A 16,264-nucleotide genomic window follows, 5' to 3' on the forward strand; every position below is an offset into this window, starting at 1 on the left:
AGATGCAGAAAGATCACATCATTAATCATTAAAACAACCAAAGTTGAAAATACACAAGCTTACAAATCAAAGTTAATAAAAAAAATTGTTCAAAATTATATAGAAGCCAAAATTTTGACGCATTAGAAGTTTTTTTACGTTGTGTCTAATCAATATCAACTTGTAAAGAAAATACATTGTTTATTAACCATTTAAGATTATGTGCCATGTTTAAATAAAAATATTTTTTTAATAAAATAATTACTTATTAAATATCAATTGATACTATTTATTTTGTTTAAGTTTTTGACACTAAAGTCTAAATCACCTTATAGTTCTAGAAACAGCATTGGAATGTATTTTAACTACAAAAAATACTGTTCTTGAAAAATAAGAAATGCACCACCTGATTTCAGTCATTGTCTATATCAATGGATCTTTATGAAATATGAAAAAAAAAAAAAAACCATTAAAATGTTAAATGAACTTTTGTATTAGTAGCCATAGTTGAGAACCTTAAGAATTACATAACTGACAGTAATGAAGTGTGGCAGAGGGTCTACAACTGTAATGAGAAAATAAAATGAGAAAATTTATTTACTTTTTTACTTATTATGCTAGAAACTACAGGATAATGATGTTAAATTAGTTATGTGCTGCCATTCTGTTACAGAAATCAGTGGTAGTATTGAAGTCAAGAATATTAAAAATCTTGACATTAAAAGAACTTAGCATTAAGATGAAATATATTGAAGCAGTAATTAACTGTTAGGTAATATGCCAGATTGATTTCAAAAACTCATCGCTAAGCTAACCCACTTGCCAGTAAGTACATTATTATTTTACTGACAAATACCATATAAGTTTGAATTGTTGTTTTAACACAACTTGTACTTATTTTAAATGCATTTAATTTAACATTTCTATGGATAATACAGTATGTACATCAACATAAGTTTCTAAAAATAATTACAAAACATGAAATTATATAATTAGAACAATAAATTACTTATCAGAATACAAACCAATAAAACGAAGTTTATTATAATGTCAACACCAAATAATAATTATTAGATAATCTATAAAAAAAGGATTCAATAATATAAAAAATAATTAACAACTAATTAAAACTAATAAGCTCATCTTATAAATAAAATCAATATTAACAATGGACAGATACATATTTAACAACTAGATACAATTAAGTGCACTTCATCTACAACTTATTATTGCTAATTAATATGAATATTTATTTTATATTTATTATGAAGATTAATAAAAATAATATATTTTTGTTACATGACTAGATATAATATATATATATTATGTATGTATATAAAATGTACATAAATATTATGTACTACACTACTTTTTGGAATCCAAAAAGCAGTGTAGTAAATTATTTATATCTATAATAATTATTTTTAAGAAGCATTATAGAATATTATCTAAGTATCTCCTATAAAATTCTTTGGCTTTCTTACATCTACTTTTAAAAAAAATAAATCTGTATAATAACTAGTCATTATATATGCAGCATACAATCTATTCAATATGTAACTAAATAGCATTTTTTAAAGAGCTGCCCAATCTTTAAAACGATCACCTGCAAAAGAAAATACAATAAATATTTAAAATATTAAAACAATAAAAATCCATTTAACTAAGTGAATAATAACACTTTGGGTCAAATAATTATGTAATTATTTTAATAAAATTTTTATTTTAAATTGTCATTTTTATTACAAACATAAAACATTTTTTGTAACTAAAGTCAAATTAGGTAAAAATTAGTTAAAAAATGGATGTTTTTGATGTCCTTTTAATGGAGAATTTTAGAAATGGAATGAAATTTCACAGATTAGTAGAAAAGTAATTGGAAATAAAATAAGATCTCTCTAATTTTCTTAAAGATTGTTCTACTTTTCTTATAAAGCAAGTTATTAAATTTCAGATTAATTAGAAAAGACTAGTTTAGTTTAGGTAATTATATTACACAAAAATATATAATTAATGTAATGTAAAAAAAAAAAAAAAAAATAACACAATATAATAGTAACAATATATTCAAAATTTATTGATAATGTGCAAAAAGTGGCACTACATGAATATCACATAACATGTGTAATATGATCAGTCAATTTGTTTTTAACATTTATTTATTATAACAGAATAAAAATACAAAACTTATGTATTGCTTTTCTATATAGTCTCCTTGAAGTTTGACACATTTTTCCCAACGTGTGGGGAGCTCATGGATTTCCTTCTTCATAAAAGATTTGAGGATATATGTCATGAACCAGTTGCAAACTTCACTCCTCTACTTCGTTGTTGCTCCAGAATTGAAGTTCTCCTTCAATGAACCAAACAAAAAGAAACTGTAGAAGGATAAATCTGGACTACATGGGTGATGATGTAAAGTTACCTAGTAAATTTCACCCAGTTTATCTCGAGAGCTTAGGGCTGTGTGAGGCCTGGCATTGTCATGAAGGAGAATCACCTACCTCTGATTGGCTGATGGTATCTTTTGTTCTAACAGGCAGCTTTCACTTTGTCTAAGAGCTGGCAGTATAATAATCACAGTACAATATTTGTAGAAAAAATCAATCAAGCCTTTCTGGTTACAAAGGGTGGTTCTAACGACCTTTCCAACTGATGGAAAAGTTTTATCTCTCCACTCCATACTCCCAGATTTCAACTTAGAATGTAGTGATGGATTAGTGTCTCATCACATGTAACTATTAGATGCAAAAAATTATTTTCCTCTCCTTGAAATCCATTCAAGTTTCAAATTTCCTGTCAGACCTGTTTCTGATTTTGAGTCAGAAATCTTGGAACCCACCTCATACAGACTTTAGCAGATCTCAAAGTGCTTTGTGATAAAGAAATGGGCACTTTTACGACTGATAGTAACTTCTGAAACAATTTCAACAACTGATCACCTTCAATGAGGTCATAGATACATTGAATGTTATCATTCCATAATAACTGGGTTTGAATGCCTATTGCGACTCATTTTCTACAGTTTCCTTTAAATTTACTGGCCCAATCTTAGACTAGTGTACGTCACAACCTCATATTCTGAAAGCATGCAATCTTATCAAAATTTCTGAGAGTTTGCCCTCATTCATGAGAATCTTCTTGGTACGTTGCATAACCAATGATGAAACAGACAACCTACTAAAGCAGTCATGTTCAGGATAATTATCAATGTCCGATAAGACTATTGAAGCTGAGTGATTATGTTATTTGCGTAAACTGAAAAAAATCAGTGCGGAAAGGTTAGGCATTCTAAAATAATGATTTAAAAAAACCGCTATACCTGTTATTCAAATGTTACATGAAACTAATCTGCAGGACAAAATTAAATGATTTGAATTTTGTTATAGATATTCTGGATAGGTTAGAACATGATGAAAAGTTTTTAAGCAAGTTTATTTTCAATGATGAAATTACATTTCATATTTTGGGATGAATGCATCGGCATAATGTTCAAATACAAGATACTGAACCTCCAGTTGTCATTATAAAACATCAAAAAAAGAGTCCAGAAAATGTGAAGTTCACAATCAGACAAGACAGAGCTGAACAAATTACAGGTGAAACAACTTCATGATATGCAAGAAGAGTATGCAGTTCCTCAAAAAACAGATAATTCCATTCTCCTGTTAAATGGTGCTTGTCCACATTTCTTTGGAAATACCTAAAAGTTTTCTCAGCAATGGGTTGGGTAAGATAGGAGGATAAGGGTAGGACAGAACGGAAGGGAGGATGACCTCCAGTCTCTGGATCTAACCCTCATTAATTTTTGTTTACGATTGATTTTTGTTTAAATTAGAAATTTGGACTATTCAAAAGAACAAATCACTGAAGCTGTTCTCACATCAGATATTCTCAGTCATGCATGGCAAGAAGCTGAATATTATGTGTTGAGTCTGTAGGGCAACCAAAGAAAAAGAAGCTCACATCAAATTCTACTGCCATGTAAGATTCTTGGAGATTTTCTACATTTTGGAGTAGAGTTCATGTCAAACAGTCATGCTTTATTTCAAACTTATCACTATTTGAAATAAGATTTCTTTTATTATGTTATTTTATTAATGTAATAACAAATAAAAGGGGAACATTAACATAAATATGTACCAGGACTTAATTATATAATTTATTTTATTTCTAATCTAATTATTTGAATCAAAATGTTTAAATATTTTCAAAAATTAAGAATAAAATGGACTGATGTTACATATGATATGTATTAAATATTAATAGTAATAAAGTAAAAAAATATATTTACCTAATGTTTTAACAGTCTTATTAATTGCTTTATAATTTTTTATAATCGGGTGACCATTTTCTTCAATGTATTCTGAACATCTTTGTTCAAACAAACCTAAACGAAAACCCAGCAAAATATAAATTACAGACACAACTTAATAATTGCTTTAAGCATACTTCTCTTTTTTACACAATTAAAATTAAATAAATATCTATAAACACAAAAACCAGTAAATAGAAATTATTCATGAATTTATGAAATAGCTGAAAGAAGTTCACTCATATTCTAAACAGTTGTAATTTTTCTATGTATACAACAAGACCTAGCAGTCATCTCTGAAGAGATGGCATCTCGCGTGGCATCTCTTTCTTTTTTTTTAAATCCATCAGCACATTTAGTGCTGATGGAAATTTTTCTAGTTCAGCTAGAAAAATTTATTTTTCTACTGCTAATATTAGGGTTACACGTTAATATTATTAATGTGCAACCCTAATGTAACATTCATTAGTGATATCATAACTTTTTATGTTATAATTAACTTTAATAGAATTTAATTTATTTATTACTTTGTAACCATTTTTTACATTATGTTTATGGTTAAATTCATTTTTATTCTATGCATATTATCTATTATTTTAGCTATGAAATAAGCAGGTGCTGTTCTAAAATTTATTAAAGGTCTTGTAGGATTATTTATTTTATGTAATTTTGGTAGTCCAGTGAGTTTTGGAGGTGATGGTATAAAGGGATATAATCTTGAACAGTAATTTAATTTTTTATACTAATTACATATCAGTTATATTTAGATATTAAACCTTTTACAATAATAATAATATACAATTAAAAAAAAATAACACAAAGATTAATAATAGTTTATACCTAAAATACAATTACACAAATAAAATAATAGAAAAAATTATTAACAAGAAATAAATATAAATATTAAAAAAGTATATAAACCAAATAATAACATTATAAAATATTTAAAAAATAACAGTAATAAAAATAGTAGAGGAATTAAGAGAAATATACAGAATTAAATGTAATGAATGAAGTAGTATTTATATTAGTAAAATGAATGGATCATTTAAAAAACGATTTACAGAATATTAAACAGCATACAAAAATAAAAAAAAGATGTATATTTGATGTAGCTTACCATCTATTAAAATGAAAACATAATATTACAGATTACAAAAATAATTTAGAAATATTACATATAAATAAAAGTATAAAATGATGAACCCTCAGATCACATTCAAGGATGATGGTTTAATTAAAAATATAATAAAAATACAATCTAACAATTGGCAATAAATTAGAACAAAGGAAAATATACATTTTAAACATTACATCATTCCAGTACTGAACAGCAAAATTTACATATACGCTCATTTTATTATTCAAAATTTAAAATATTTAATATATATACATCATAAGACTTCTTTTACTATGTTATTTTATTAATGTAATAAGGAATTAAAGGAGGAACTTTAACATAAATATGTACCAGGGCTTAACTACATAATTTAAAATAAATATAGTTCAGTTATATTCAGTTAAATATTAATTCAGTTTCCCTTGGCATTTGGTTCAAACTGTAGTTACAGCTTTTTAATAAACCCTTTCACTGTAATGAACACTGTTTATTGTTAAGCTCCTTTGCTGATAACTTTCTGATATTGGGTCTTGAGAGGCCATTTCAAATAAAATTACAAAGAATTAAAACAATATGTTTTAATTTAATATCAACTGAAGATGTGGGATACCATGAAAACTAGTTATTGGAAAGTAATAAGGTAAGTTTAACTTATCTAATTACTGTGTTTTGATGGTCTATATTTCATTTAATATTAAATAGATGAGGAGGACAGAATTTAAGGCAACTAAAAACAATCTGAAATATCCAAATTCCAATTGAGAGTCATAATATGAATAAAAAAAAAAAATTATTTATCCATATTTAATTAAACTCGTAGTTAAACTTTACTTTAATTCAAATATAGATTAAAAAAGTTAGAGACAAATTAACAAGGAAAATATATAATATACAGACTACAACAAATACCTCTTGACTCCGATTTACGTTCCACTCGTGACTCAATGAATGCGTTAAACATGGCAGTTTCAGTAAACCATTCTAAAAACAGCTGTATGCTACGTGATGATCCATTACGAACAAATGTTTCACGCTGCAAAAGTAAAAAAAAATTGGTTTACTGTTTTTCCATAATTTTTTTACTATAGCTGAAATCATTATCAATAGCATCATTGCTAAACAATTTTTAATATTAACTCTATTTTCAAGAAACTATAGTCATTAATTTTCTTGGAAAAACATTACTTTTTATCCTTTTAATATTAAGACTACATTACCGCCAACTCATATATAAAATTTAGCACAAATTTAGTTTCATTTAAAATCTATAAACTTATTTTTAATACAGTCCACAATATTTTTTAATGAATTAAAAAGTATTTTTGTAATCAAAAATCTTGGCTCAGACATAACTCAAAAAAAGTTAACAATTTACATATATTTTACTTTCATTTCATCACATGCTATTAAATAAAATAAACATGAATGAAAAATTATCAATAAAAAATTTTCATTTTGAAAAAAAAAAAACATTTTGGAAAAAACTCTTTTTTTGGCTTGAAACTTTTCTGTTTAAACTGAATATTACAATTTCTTCATATTAAGATCTAAAGTTTTAGGAAACTAAAGAATCAAAATAAAATTTGAATTGAGTTGTCTTGATAACATTGATAAAATTACCCTAAAATGTAAATATACACTCTAACAAATATTTAGATAATCAACTCTATTATTTACTTTAATTGGCAACACTCAAATAAGCTTTTAATTTTGCATTTCCTATGCAATGATATAAAACTGTGAATTACAAAAAATACTAAGACTAAGCTGGAAACTGAATCTATACTATTGAACATCAGTAGGATGTTCAAACCCACTATAACTAGAATTACATTCAGTTTTGATGAACAAAATAGACTTTTTATTCTTTGAGTATGTATATACGAGCATAGTAATAAGATTATTTCAATAAAAATAAATAAAAAGCTTATTATGATATAATTTTCAACACAGTCCTCTTGCTTTATAATGTAATTCTTTCATCACTGACAAGCTTCTTTATACCTTCAGAAAAAAAAAGTTTTTGGCTATGCAACAAGCCACGTACACACCACTTCCTTCAGTTCTTGTCTTTTCTTAATGTCTCTTTGAGTGAACAAACAGGTAATAGTCAAAAGGGTATAATCAAGACTAGATAAGAGGATAAACTAATAAGTCAAATTTTAATTTTTCGAACAGTTTTAACTGAGTGGGTACTAGTATGCAGGCAGACATTGAAATGCTACAAAGCAATGCCTTTTCAACAGTTTCTCTTGGCAATTGGTTCAAACTGCAGTTACAACTTAACCTGTCCACTATAATGAGCACTGTTTATTGTTAAGCTCCTTTGCTGATAACATTCTGATATTGGACCTTCTTAGCCCTAAAAAATTGTTAAATCAAGTTTCTTGCAGTTTCCCGGTTGGTAATCATAGGTATTTTCATTTCATATTCTTGGCTCCAAGTGATGGACCCATGTTTCATCACCAGTGATGATATATATATATATCACCAGTGATGATATATATATATATATATATATGTGTGTGTGTGTGTGTGTAAGTGGGTATATGTAGCATATCACTTGTATGTAATAAGAAACAGTCATACTTATTTTATCCAAAAATAGTTATAAATAAATTATTTAAAAAAATTAACCTGAAATTCTCTCTTTCTTGTGTCACTTGATATACTGATATGATCTCTGTAATGACCAACCAGTTCAATGAACAATCTAATTATGGCTTCGCTAGCTAATAAATTTGCTGTATTAAGACTTGATTGCGATGCTTGAATAGATAATTGTAAAGCTGAGCGAAGTCCACGAGAAAGTCTAGATGGTAATATCCAGCCTTCATCACCTTTACTATTTAGTATAATACCATCATCAATATCTACCACAAGATCCTGGTAACAAAATAAAAACACAAATATAATTAATTTAAATATTATAAACTATAAATAAAATTAACAATTTAATAAGCTGCACAGTCTTTTACTATAAAAATGTGAAAACTCTTTAATCTTAACTTAGTAGTGAATAAATAATTCCTGTTTATAAAAAAAATCCTGTTTACAAAAAAAAAAAGTGTGATTAATAAGGGTACTTTAAGATATAAAATTCATTAAACTCTAACATTAACATTTAACATATACATTTAACTCCAACATATAAAGGCAATAAAATGAGTTGACAGTGATTTAAAAATTCAGCAAGATAGTAAAATTTACTCTATCAATAAAAATATTATTGTGTACTGTAGAAGGAAAACAAATGTAGGGTTGTTAATAGAATCTATGAGTCACATGGTATATAATACCTTAACCAAAGCTATTTCAATAGCTGGGATGACATAAATAATATTGTTAAATATACCTTTTTCTGGTCAGTGATGTAGTAATGCTTTCACGCAAATATTGTCAAAAAGCCCCCTTCATGTAATATGTTCTTGAGATTAGGCTAATTTTATTTTTTCTGTTAAAACATTATGATGGGCTACAAATATGTAGTTTCTTCATCGGTTATTGTCATTTAGAAGCAATATATATTAGTTTGATTGAGGCAGACTCAAATTCTGGAAGTTATTTTAACTTATTTTAATTACAACATTATCCTTATTCAGTAACATTTGTTAAAAAAACTTGAAAAATTTTCATTTTAATTAAATCTTAAACCTACCGGGTTTGACTATTGAGAGGTACAATGTTTTAATTGTTACAACAGTATATTAGAAGAATTCTGACCTGAGTTTGCTTGACAGGGTAAACTAAATGCAAGTTACATTGTCATACCTTTAATCACTCTATCATGTCCTATTATCTAATGCTTTTCTTATAAACTCCTTGAAAATATTTACCTAACTAAAAAGACTATATGGAGATCACTGTAGGTATTGACAATGTGGATGTGTAGAGACTAACTAACTGAATCGACAGTTCATATTTTGTTTTTCTTCTTGAATCGTGTATTATTTAAAAAATAATCTGGTTATAATATTTAAAGTTTTTATTAAGATTATCTTATATATAAATTTTTAAAAATATTTTCCACTAAAATCTTTGTTTTTAATCAGTTGTCAACATCAAATAAGCTAATTAAATTCTATGTGCATTAGTGTAATTAACACACAGTTTATCTACAGTTATGTATAACTGACATTATATTTTATCATTCAGTAAAAGTTCAGAATGGCAATAGAAAATATTTTCTAGACAAATTTATTTATTTATGACTATTTTGAAAATATTTTTTTTTAATCGGATCACTGCTCAAAACCATTACAATTATAAGCTTTTTTCTATGCGTTACATTTTTATAATTTATGGATTTTTTTACTTTTTATTTTACAAAAATATATAATTTTGAACATAGTGCTCTAGGTTGAATCCTTTGAGAGCAACACACAGGAATATTTAACATTGATAACACAAAGACACTGACTATCAATAATTTGGTTAGAGATTAAAACAGTATCTAAAACATATCAAACTCTAGAACAAAATTTCTTCTTGTAGAGATTTTTTAAGTTTAACCTCTATCAGAATTCTAATGCTATATATAAAACAAAATGAAACATCAAACCAAGTGTAATGACATAAGTCATATCTAACTACTTTATTCAGTAAAAAGCACATCAATAACCAATGTTCTCAATATGAAATTTACACTGCTATGCAAAAATCTTTTGAACCTACAGAGTTAAATGTCCATGTTAACATCATCCATTAACAAACCTAAATTATTTCTACTATAAAATTTTCTGCGATAAAAATTAAAATGTTAAAACTGATTTTTGTTTTCAGCAAAAAAATATTAAAAATTATTCAATTTTTTTAATTTATTTATACCCTGCTGTCACTCCTTAATAAATGTTTTTTTTCTCTAAATTTTTCAAATGAAAATTAGGTAGGCACACGTATAAAATATCACTGTTAATTACAGGGATTTCCAGCTGTATGATATAATTCTGTTTTATAACAATTAAACAAATCAACTGATGTGGCTATGTGGCTGACACATTTTTCTTTATTGTTTGTACAATGTAAAAACTTGTTTGTCCTGAAAAAAAATCTAATAGAAAGCAACAGAAAAAAAACAGCAGATGTATCTTTAACAAATTGTAATATTTATTTTTATAAATATTTAATTAATGTAAAATTAAAATTTCAGCCCTCTTATCAGAATAAAAGTATTTAAAAAAACAAAAAAAACATTTGGTTGTAAGTAATATCATTGTTTAGCAATGTACAAATAAATTATCAGTTCATACGATTTGAGACTCAAAAATGCTATTGCCAACTGTTAAGAGTGTTTTTCAATAATTAAAGAGACAAATGACAAAAAAAATTATTATTTATTTAAAGAATGAAACTAACATTACTTTTCAACAAAATCCCTGGCTATATCTAGGCATCTGACCTATCTTTCTATAAACTTTCTCATTCCAAAAGTAAAGAATTGTAAAACTTGGTGTCTAAGTCATTCTTGTACCATATTCATGATTGTTGCTGAACTCTGTGCCATGTAAAAGCTCTTTGAGTTTTTAACAAATAAAAACAAATCTGATGACTCCAAGATCACATAGTTTGGTGGATGTAGCAGATCCCAAAAGTCATTTTAAACAGGTTTCTGTGTCTGTTGAGCAGTATGAGTGTGGGTGTTATCATGAAGAAGAATTATACCTTTTGAAAGTGAGCCAGGATGTTTCCTCCTTATTGCCGATTTCACTTTATTTTCTAGTGTGTCACCATAGTACTCACCAATGTATTCTTCTTCCAAATAATCGCAATAAATTGGGCATGTATAGGCTCATACAACATTAGCATCACTTTATCAGCTGAAAAGAGTTATTTACACACTCTATTACAAGTATTAATCTACATTATTACATTTTCTAATTACTTTTTAGAAATATACAAATTTCATATTAAAGAGCACTGCATTTTAGCTACTGGAAATTAAAATAATAGAAAACTGAAAAATTACAACTGTTCAAATATAATTAAGTTTTCAATCTGATTTGAGATATTATAATTTCAAAATAAATTTGAAAGATATAGCTATAGCATAAATAAGGTTTTTAAAAATACATCTAGTAAAAAAAAGGACTCACCAAATCAAGATTGTTAAAAGGAATGTCTGATAACTTTGGTTTTATAATACCAATCAGGTACGGAGTAGGCGCCTCACAAATATCCATTAAAACTGAAGGTAGAACAGGGACAACTGTATGTTGCCAGTGGAATGGATACAATGCAAATTGTAAACCTTCTATGCATACTGATAGTTTACTAAAAAAAGAATATAAAAAATACATCACTCTTTTAAAAAAATATATACATGATTGATTAAATAATTATATTGCTAATTTTAAAACACCAAAACAGAATCATGAAGTAATTATTATTATTTATCTCATTTAAGGACAGAAGCTTTTTTGATGGAGCTCTATTTTCATGTTTTCTATCAAAGACAAATTTCAATGTGGCTCTGTGTTTTGGTAAATTTAAGTACATAATTTCAATTTCAATACAAATTTTGGTGTAAATATGATAAAACACCCACCGCTTACAGACAATGTGTTATTCGGAAAACCAACAGAACTTGAAGAAATTTTTGAACAAATTAGATAGTTTTGAATAAGAAGTTGTAATATACTCATCCTTAACAAAGTCCAGTTAAAAAGTTTTCAAAAAAAGATTCATGATGTTCCTTATAAGAAAAAGTTTTGTATGCAACCACATAAAATTTAACTGCACCGAAAATAAACCAACTGAAAGGGAAAACCATTTTAGTTTACAACTGTAATTTTAGTTTAAAAAAAATACAGAAATAAGAATTATATCTAAATTGTGTGATTTTTTAATAGATTAAATTTACCTTTTCAATTACATAGTTGGACTAATAGGCACAATTCACCAATCTGGGAATTGAAAGTCTACATTAACATTTTGAGGAAACAAGAAATACATCTGATTTATTTCTGGTTGATAATAATAAATCTTAAAATTGGATCTTTCTTCTGTACCAAAAAAAAATGTTTACCTTGGTTTAGATAACTACTGTTTTCTTCAACTGGATGAACTTAAAAATTCAAAAGTATTTATTTCTAGCAAAACGTGTTACGTGTACCAACACATTTTAACAAAATTATAAGCCAGGCTTTCAATGAACAATTTCAGATAGATGAATACATTAATAATGAATAATGCAAGTTGTACGCAGCACAATACTTTTAATAACGTACAAACAGCATAATGAGGTATGTGATTTCTTATATATATATATATCTAATGCTAGTAAAATTCTTCTAATATGACTATATTGATGTATGATAAATTTTATGAATGTAACAGATTTTGTGATCTATTCAGCAATAAAAAAATAATAAATAATTAAAATAATAACCCACCTTATTGAATCACTGACAAGAATCAGTTTCCTCTCATGTAACAGTGTAGCAAACATTTGTAGAAATATAGATAATTTAATAGTATTTAACAATTGTACTAACTCAGTATCTTCTTCCCTCAACTCCAGTGGTCTCTTATACACATCTAACATAAAATTACTGAAAAAAAAGAAAAAAACAATATAAAAATATATTTTACTACATACAAGATGAATATTTATAATGTTTACAATTGGGTAAAAATATAAAGATGCTTCTTCTGTCAATTATCTTCCACCTCATTCGTTTTGTCTTAAACAATACAAATTTATTAATAAAATTCTATCCAAACAATATATATAGTTATTTTACTGAAATTAATCTTTATAAGATTTCATATTATTCCTCTGTACTGTTAAATCATTCTTAAATTCTACTAGATAAACCACCAAGTACAAAATATTGAGTTAAGATATGACTTAAGTTTTCATGCAAGTACATTCATGGGATTCCACATTCTCAACCATGATTAAAATAATTCCATTATTGCAAAATAAAAATATTAAAATAATGAAAATTGTGTATTAATTTATATGAGTGCTGCTTATTAATTTCCAATATTTCTAAATTTGTGTAATATCAGAAATAAATGTTTATTATTTATTAGATGGGCTGCCATATTAGATAAACCTGATTTATCATTTTTGTAATTTCTATAATTTTCAAGAAATCTCGTTTTCGGAACATAAGAAATCTCGTTTCATTTTTTTCAGATCTATATGTTTTTCCTATATAAATACAATCACAATCATTATATTTAATTTTATAAATTCCACACAGACTGTTAATTTTTTTTTTTTTTTTCTATTATGTGGTGATTAGATTTGTATGTTGGTTTAAATATTTCTTTACAAGAAGTTTTAATAATGTTTTCAGTGATATTAGTGTATAGATACATTATGTACATTTTTTCACTCTTTTGTGTCTTATTATGTATTGGTTGTCAGGTATTTTGTTATTGTGTTTTGTCCATTGATTTTTATAAATATTATTAATTAAAGTAGTATCACATCAATTTTCAAATGCTGTATGTTTTATGATGTTTATTTAATTACTTAACTCTTCTTTGTTATTATGTGTGTATCTGATTGCTCTATTAATCATACTTGTATAAGTGTTAATTTTATGAGACCAAGGGGGAAGATTTTTTTACAAACTGTTATATTATTCGATGAAGGTTTTCTAAAAAATGATATTTCAATTTGGTTGTCCATGTTTATTTTGATATTAATACCTAAAAAATCTAACATTCTTTTATTACCTATTACAAATGTAAATTTAAAATTTTCATTATAAGAATTTAATTTGTTTAATATTATCAGATGTTCATTGTTCATTACCGGGTTATGAACATTATAAACTGATAATGTTGATGAATGAGAATATCATTAACATATCATGTCCGTACTAAAATTAAATGTGTATTAATTTACTCTCAAAATTCTGTAAATATATTTCTGACATAATTACTGATAGCGGAAATTCCAAAGAAAGGTATTTTTGTGTATAATATTTTTATAAAATTCAAAATAGTTTTGTTGACATATATTTCTTACAATAGTGATGATACATTAATAGATTTTGGATCTTCTATTTAAATATAATTTAACAGTACAGAGGAATAATATGAATCTTAAAAAGATTAATTTTAGTAAAATTATATATACGAGGTCTACAAATGGTAACCATTGTAAATAAATTCTGACCTAAATTTAAATTAAATTGAATTAGCTTATTTAAATTGGTGAATTTATTTGTATTTTATTTTATTATAAATTATTTTGTTATATGGATTTCTTAATATGTCGATGGACAATATTTTTTTAAAACATGAAAGTTAAATTAATAGCAACACGATTCATTAGTTATCAAAACTTCCTTCTTAAAATAGAATTTTAAGAAATATATCATGCTTGAAAAATGAACAAATGTTTTCTACACAAAGAGCGTTACGTTTGTGTGAGTACACATACTCACACAGACTTGATAATTCAGAGAAATAGTGGTGGGGTTAGACCGGTGACACAATCGGAAAGCGTCACTTATGTGTTAGATTTCAACGTGGTTAGTTTAGTGCTGAGAGTATGTTAAAAAAACTGATCAGGAAATTCACAAACTATGATTTGTATGGAATACAGATATGAGAATTTAATGTTAAAAACCTCTCCATAAAAACATTTCATGGATCTATCAGAAGATTACTTATCCGTCGACTTTTTTAAAATAACATTAAAAAATATTATTACTGAAGATGTAATATGTTATAATGACAAATTATGTTTAAAATTATAATTAAAGTTAATTTTGGAATGGCCAATTCCTTAGTATTATATGTATTGATAAGATATTTTGTTAAATGTCTATAAGTAGTTACATAATAGTGGTTCTACAAACTCAAGTAGACTAGTAAATGGGAGTACTGTCAAATGTGTTTATTGTCATTTTTCTTTATTTTTATTAATAATGTGTATTATTCATTGCTGTTAGTAATATATTTTGATTTGTTGAGCTATTGTAATTTTTTTTTTTTAAACTCGAGAGAGGCATAAGCAACATAGTCCTAGTACACTGTTTCGCAAATTCCAACAATACAAAGTTCATTTATTGTTTATTAAAAATTTATTCTTTAAAAACTATAAAATTTTGTTTTTGTGTTTTATTTAAATTTGATGTTTTATAAGAAGCTTACAAAATGGTGTCCGATGCTAGACCAGAAGCTACAAACTAAAATAATGAGACTGGTTCAGAAAAAAAATTTTATTTATAGTCTAATTATATATGGTCTCTATCACCTTCGAAATAGTTCAAAAGTTTAATTGTTAAATTTCTAGACAAAATTATTTTCATCATGATGAAAATAATTTTTTGTCTCATTAGTAGCAAAACATCTTCTAAAACCTCTCATATTTAAGTACACATTTCCGGTAAGGCAATCTTCAAAATTAAATAATCCAGTAATACACTTCTCTATAATACCATACCAAACGTTAACATAAATCTTATGTTGGAAGCTGCTTTCTACTTTCATAAAATTTTGAAACTCCAATGAGTTTCTGGAATAATTAATTCTATCTTTGAAAATTATCTCTTCAGTGAATAAAATAGTACTTACATTCTTGAAACCAATAATAGAAATTTAGATACAGCGGAAAATCTAAGGTAATAAATTTTTAACCTCCTGCAACAAGTACAGGTAAAGATTTTATTTATGAGATATTTACCACACTGTTACTGTATGACAAACCAATGTGATCTGATATTCATCAAGTATTAAACCCCGGCCTACATTCAATTTGCTGAATTATGTTGAGCTCATCACTGACACAATGTTGTTCTTGGGATTTAAAAAATATGATAAAAATGTGATGGATAAGAAATGACTGTCCAGAAACTCTGAAATATTGAAGCGAAAGTTGTTTT

The 16,264-nt window shown here is 26.1% G+C and overlaps 1 protein-coding gene across 1 annotated transcript in view; it reads right to left on the reverse strand.

Annotated features, from left to right (window-relative positions):
* Positions 1–1,446: 1,446 nt before the first annotated feature.
* The window catches only part of LOC142328757 (uncharacterized), a 41,891-nt gene continuing 27,073 nt past the window's right edge, over positions 1,447–16,264 (reverse strand). Inside the window, exons 7-12 of the mRNA XM_075372777.1 lie at positions 12,806–12,964; positions 11,507–11,684; positions 8,052–8,300; positions 6,324–6,447; positions 4,274–4,369; positions 1,447–1,585 (exon numbers count right to left, since the gene is read on the reverse strand). Coding sequence (XP_075228892.1) covers positions 1,554–1,585; positions 4,274–4,369; positions 6,324–6,447; positions 8,052–8,300; positions 11,507–11,684; positions 12,806–12,964 — 838 coding nt within the window. The 3' untranslated portion in view covers positions 1,447–1,553. The remainder of the gene's footprint in view (positions 1,586–4,273; positions 4,370–6,323; positions 6,448–8,051; positions 8,301–11,506; positions 11,685–12,805; positions 12,965–16,264) is intronic.

The sequence above is a fragment of the Lycorma delicatula genome, chromosome 8 (assembly GCF_047948215.1).
Source record: "Lycorma delicatula isolate Av1 chromosome 8, ASM4794821v1, whole genome shotgun sequence".
Classification (NCBI taxonomy): Eukaryota; Metazoa; Arthropoda; class Insecta; order Hemiptera; family Fulgoridae; genus Lycorma; species Lycorma delicatula.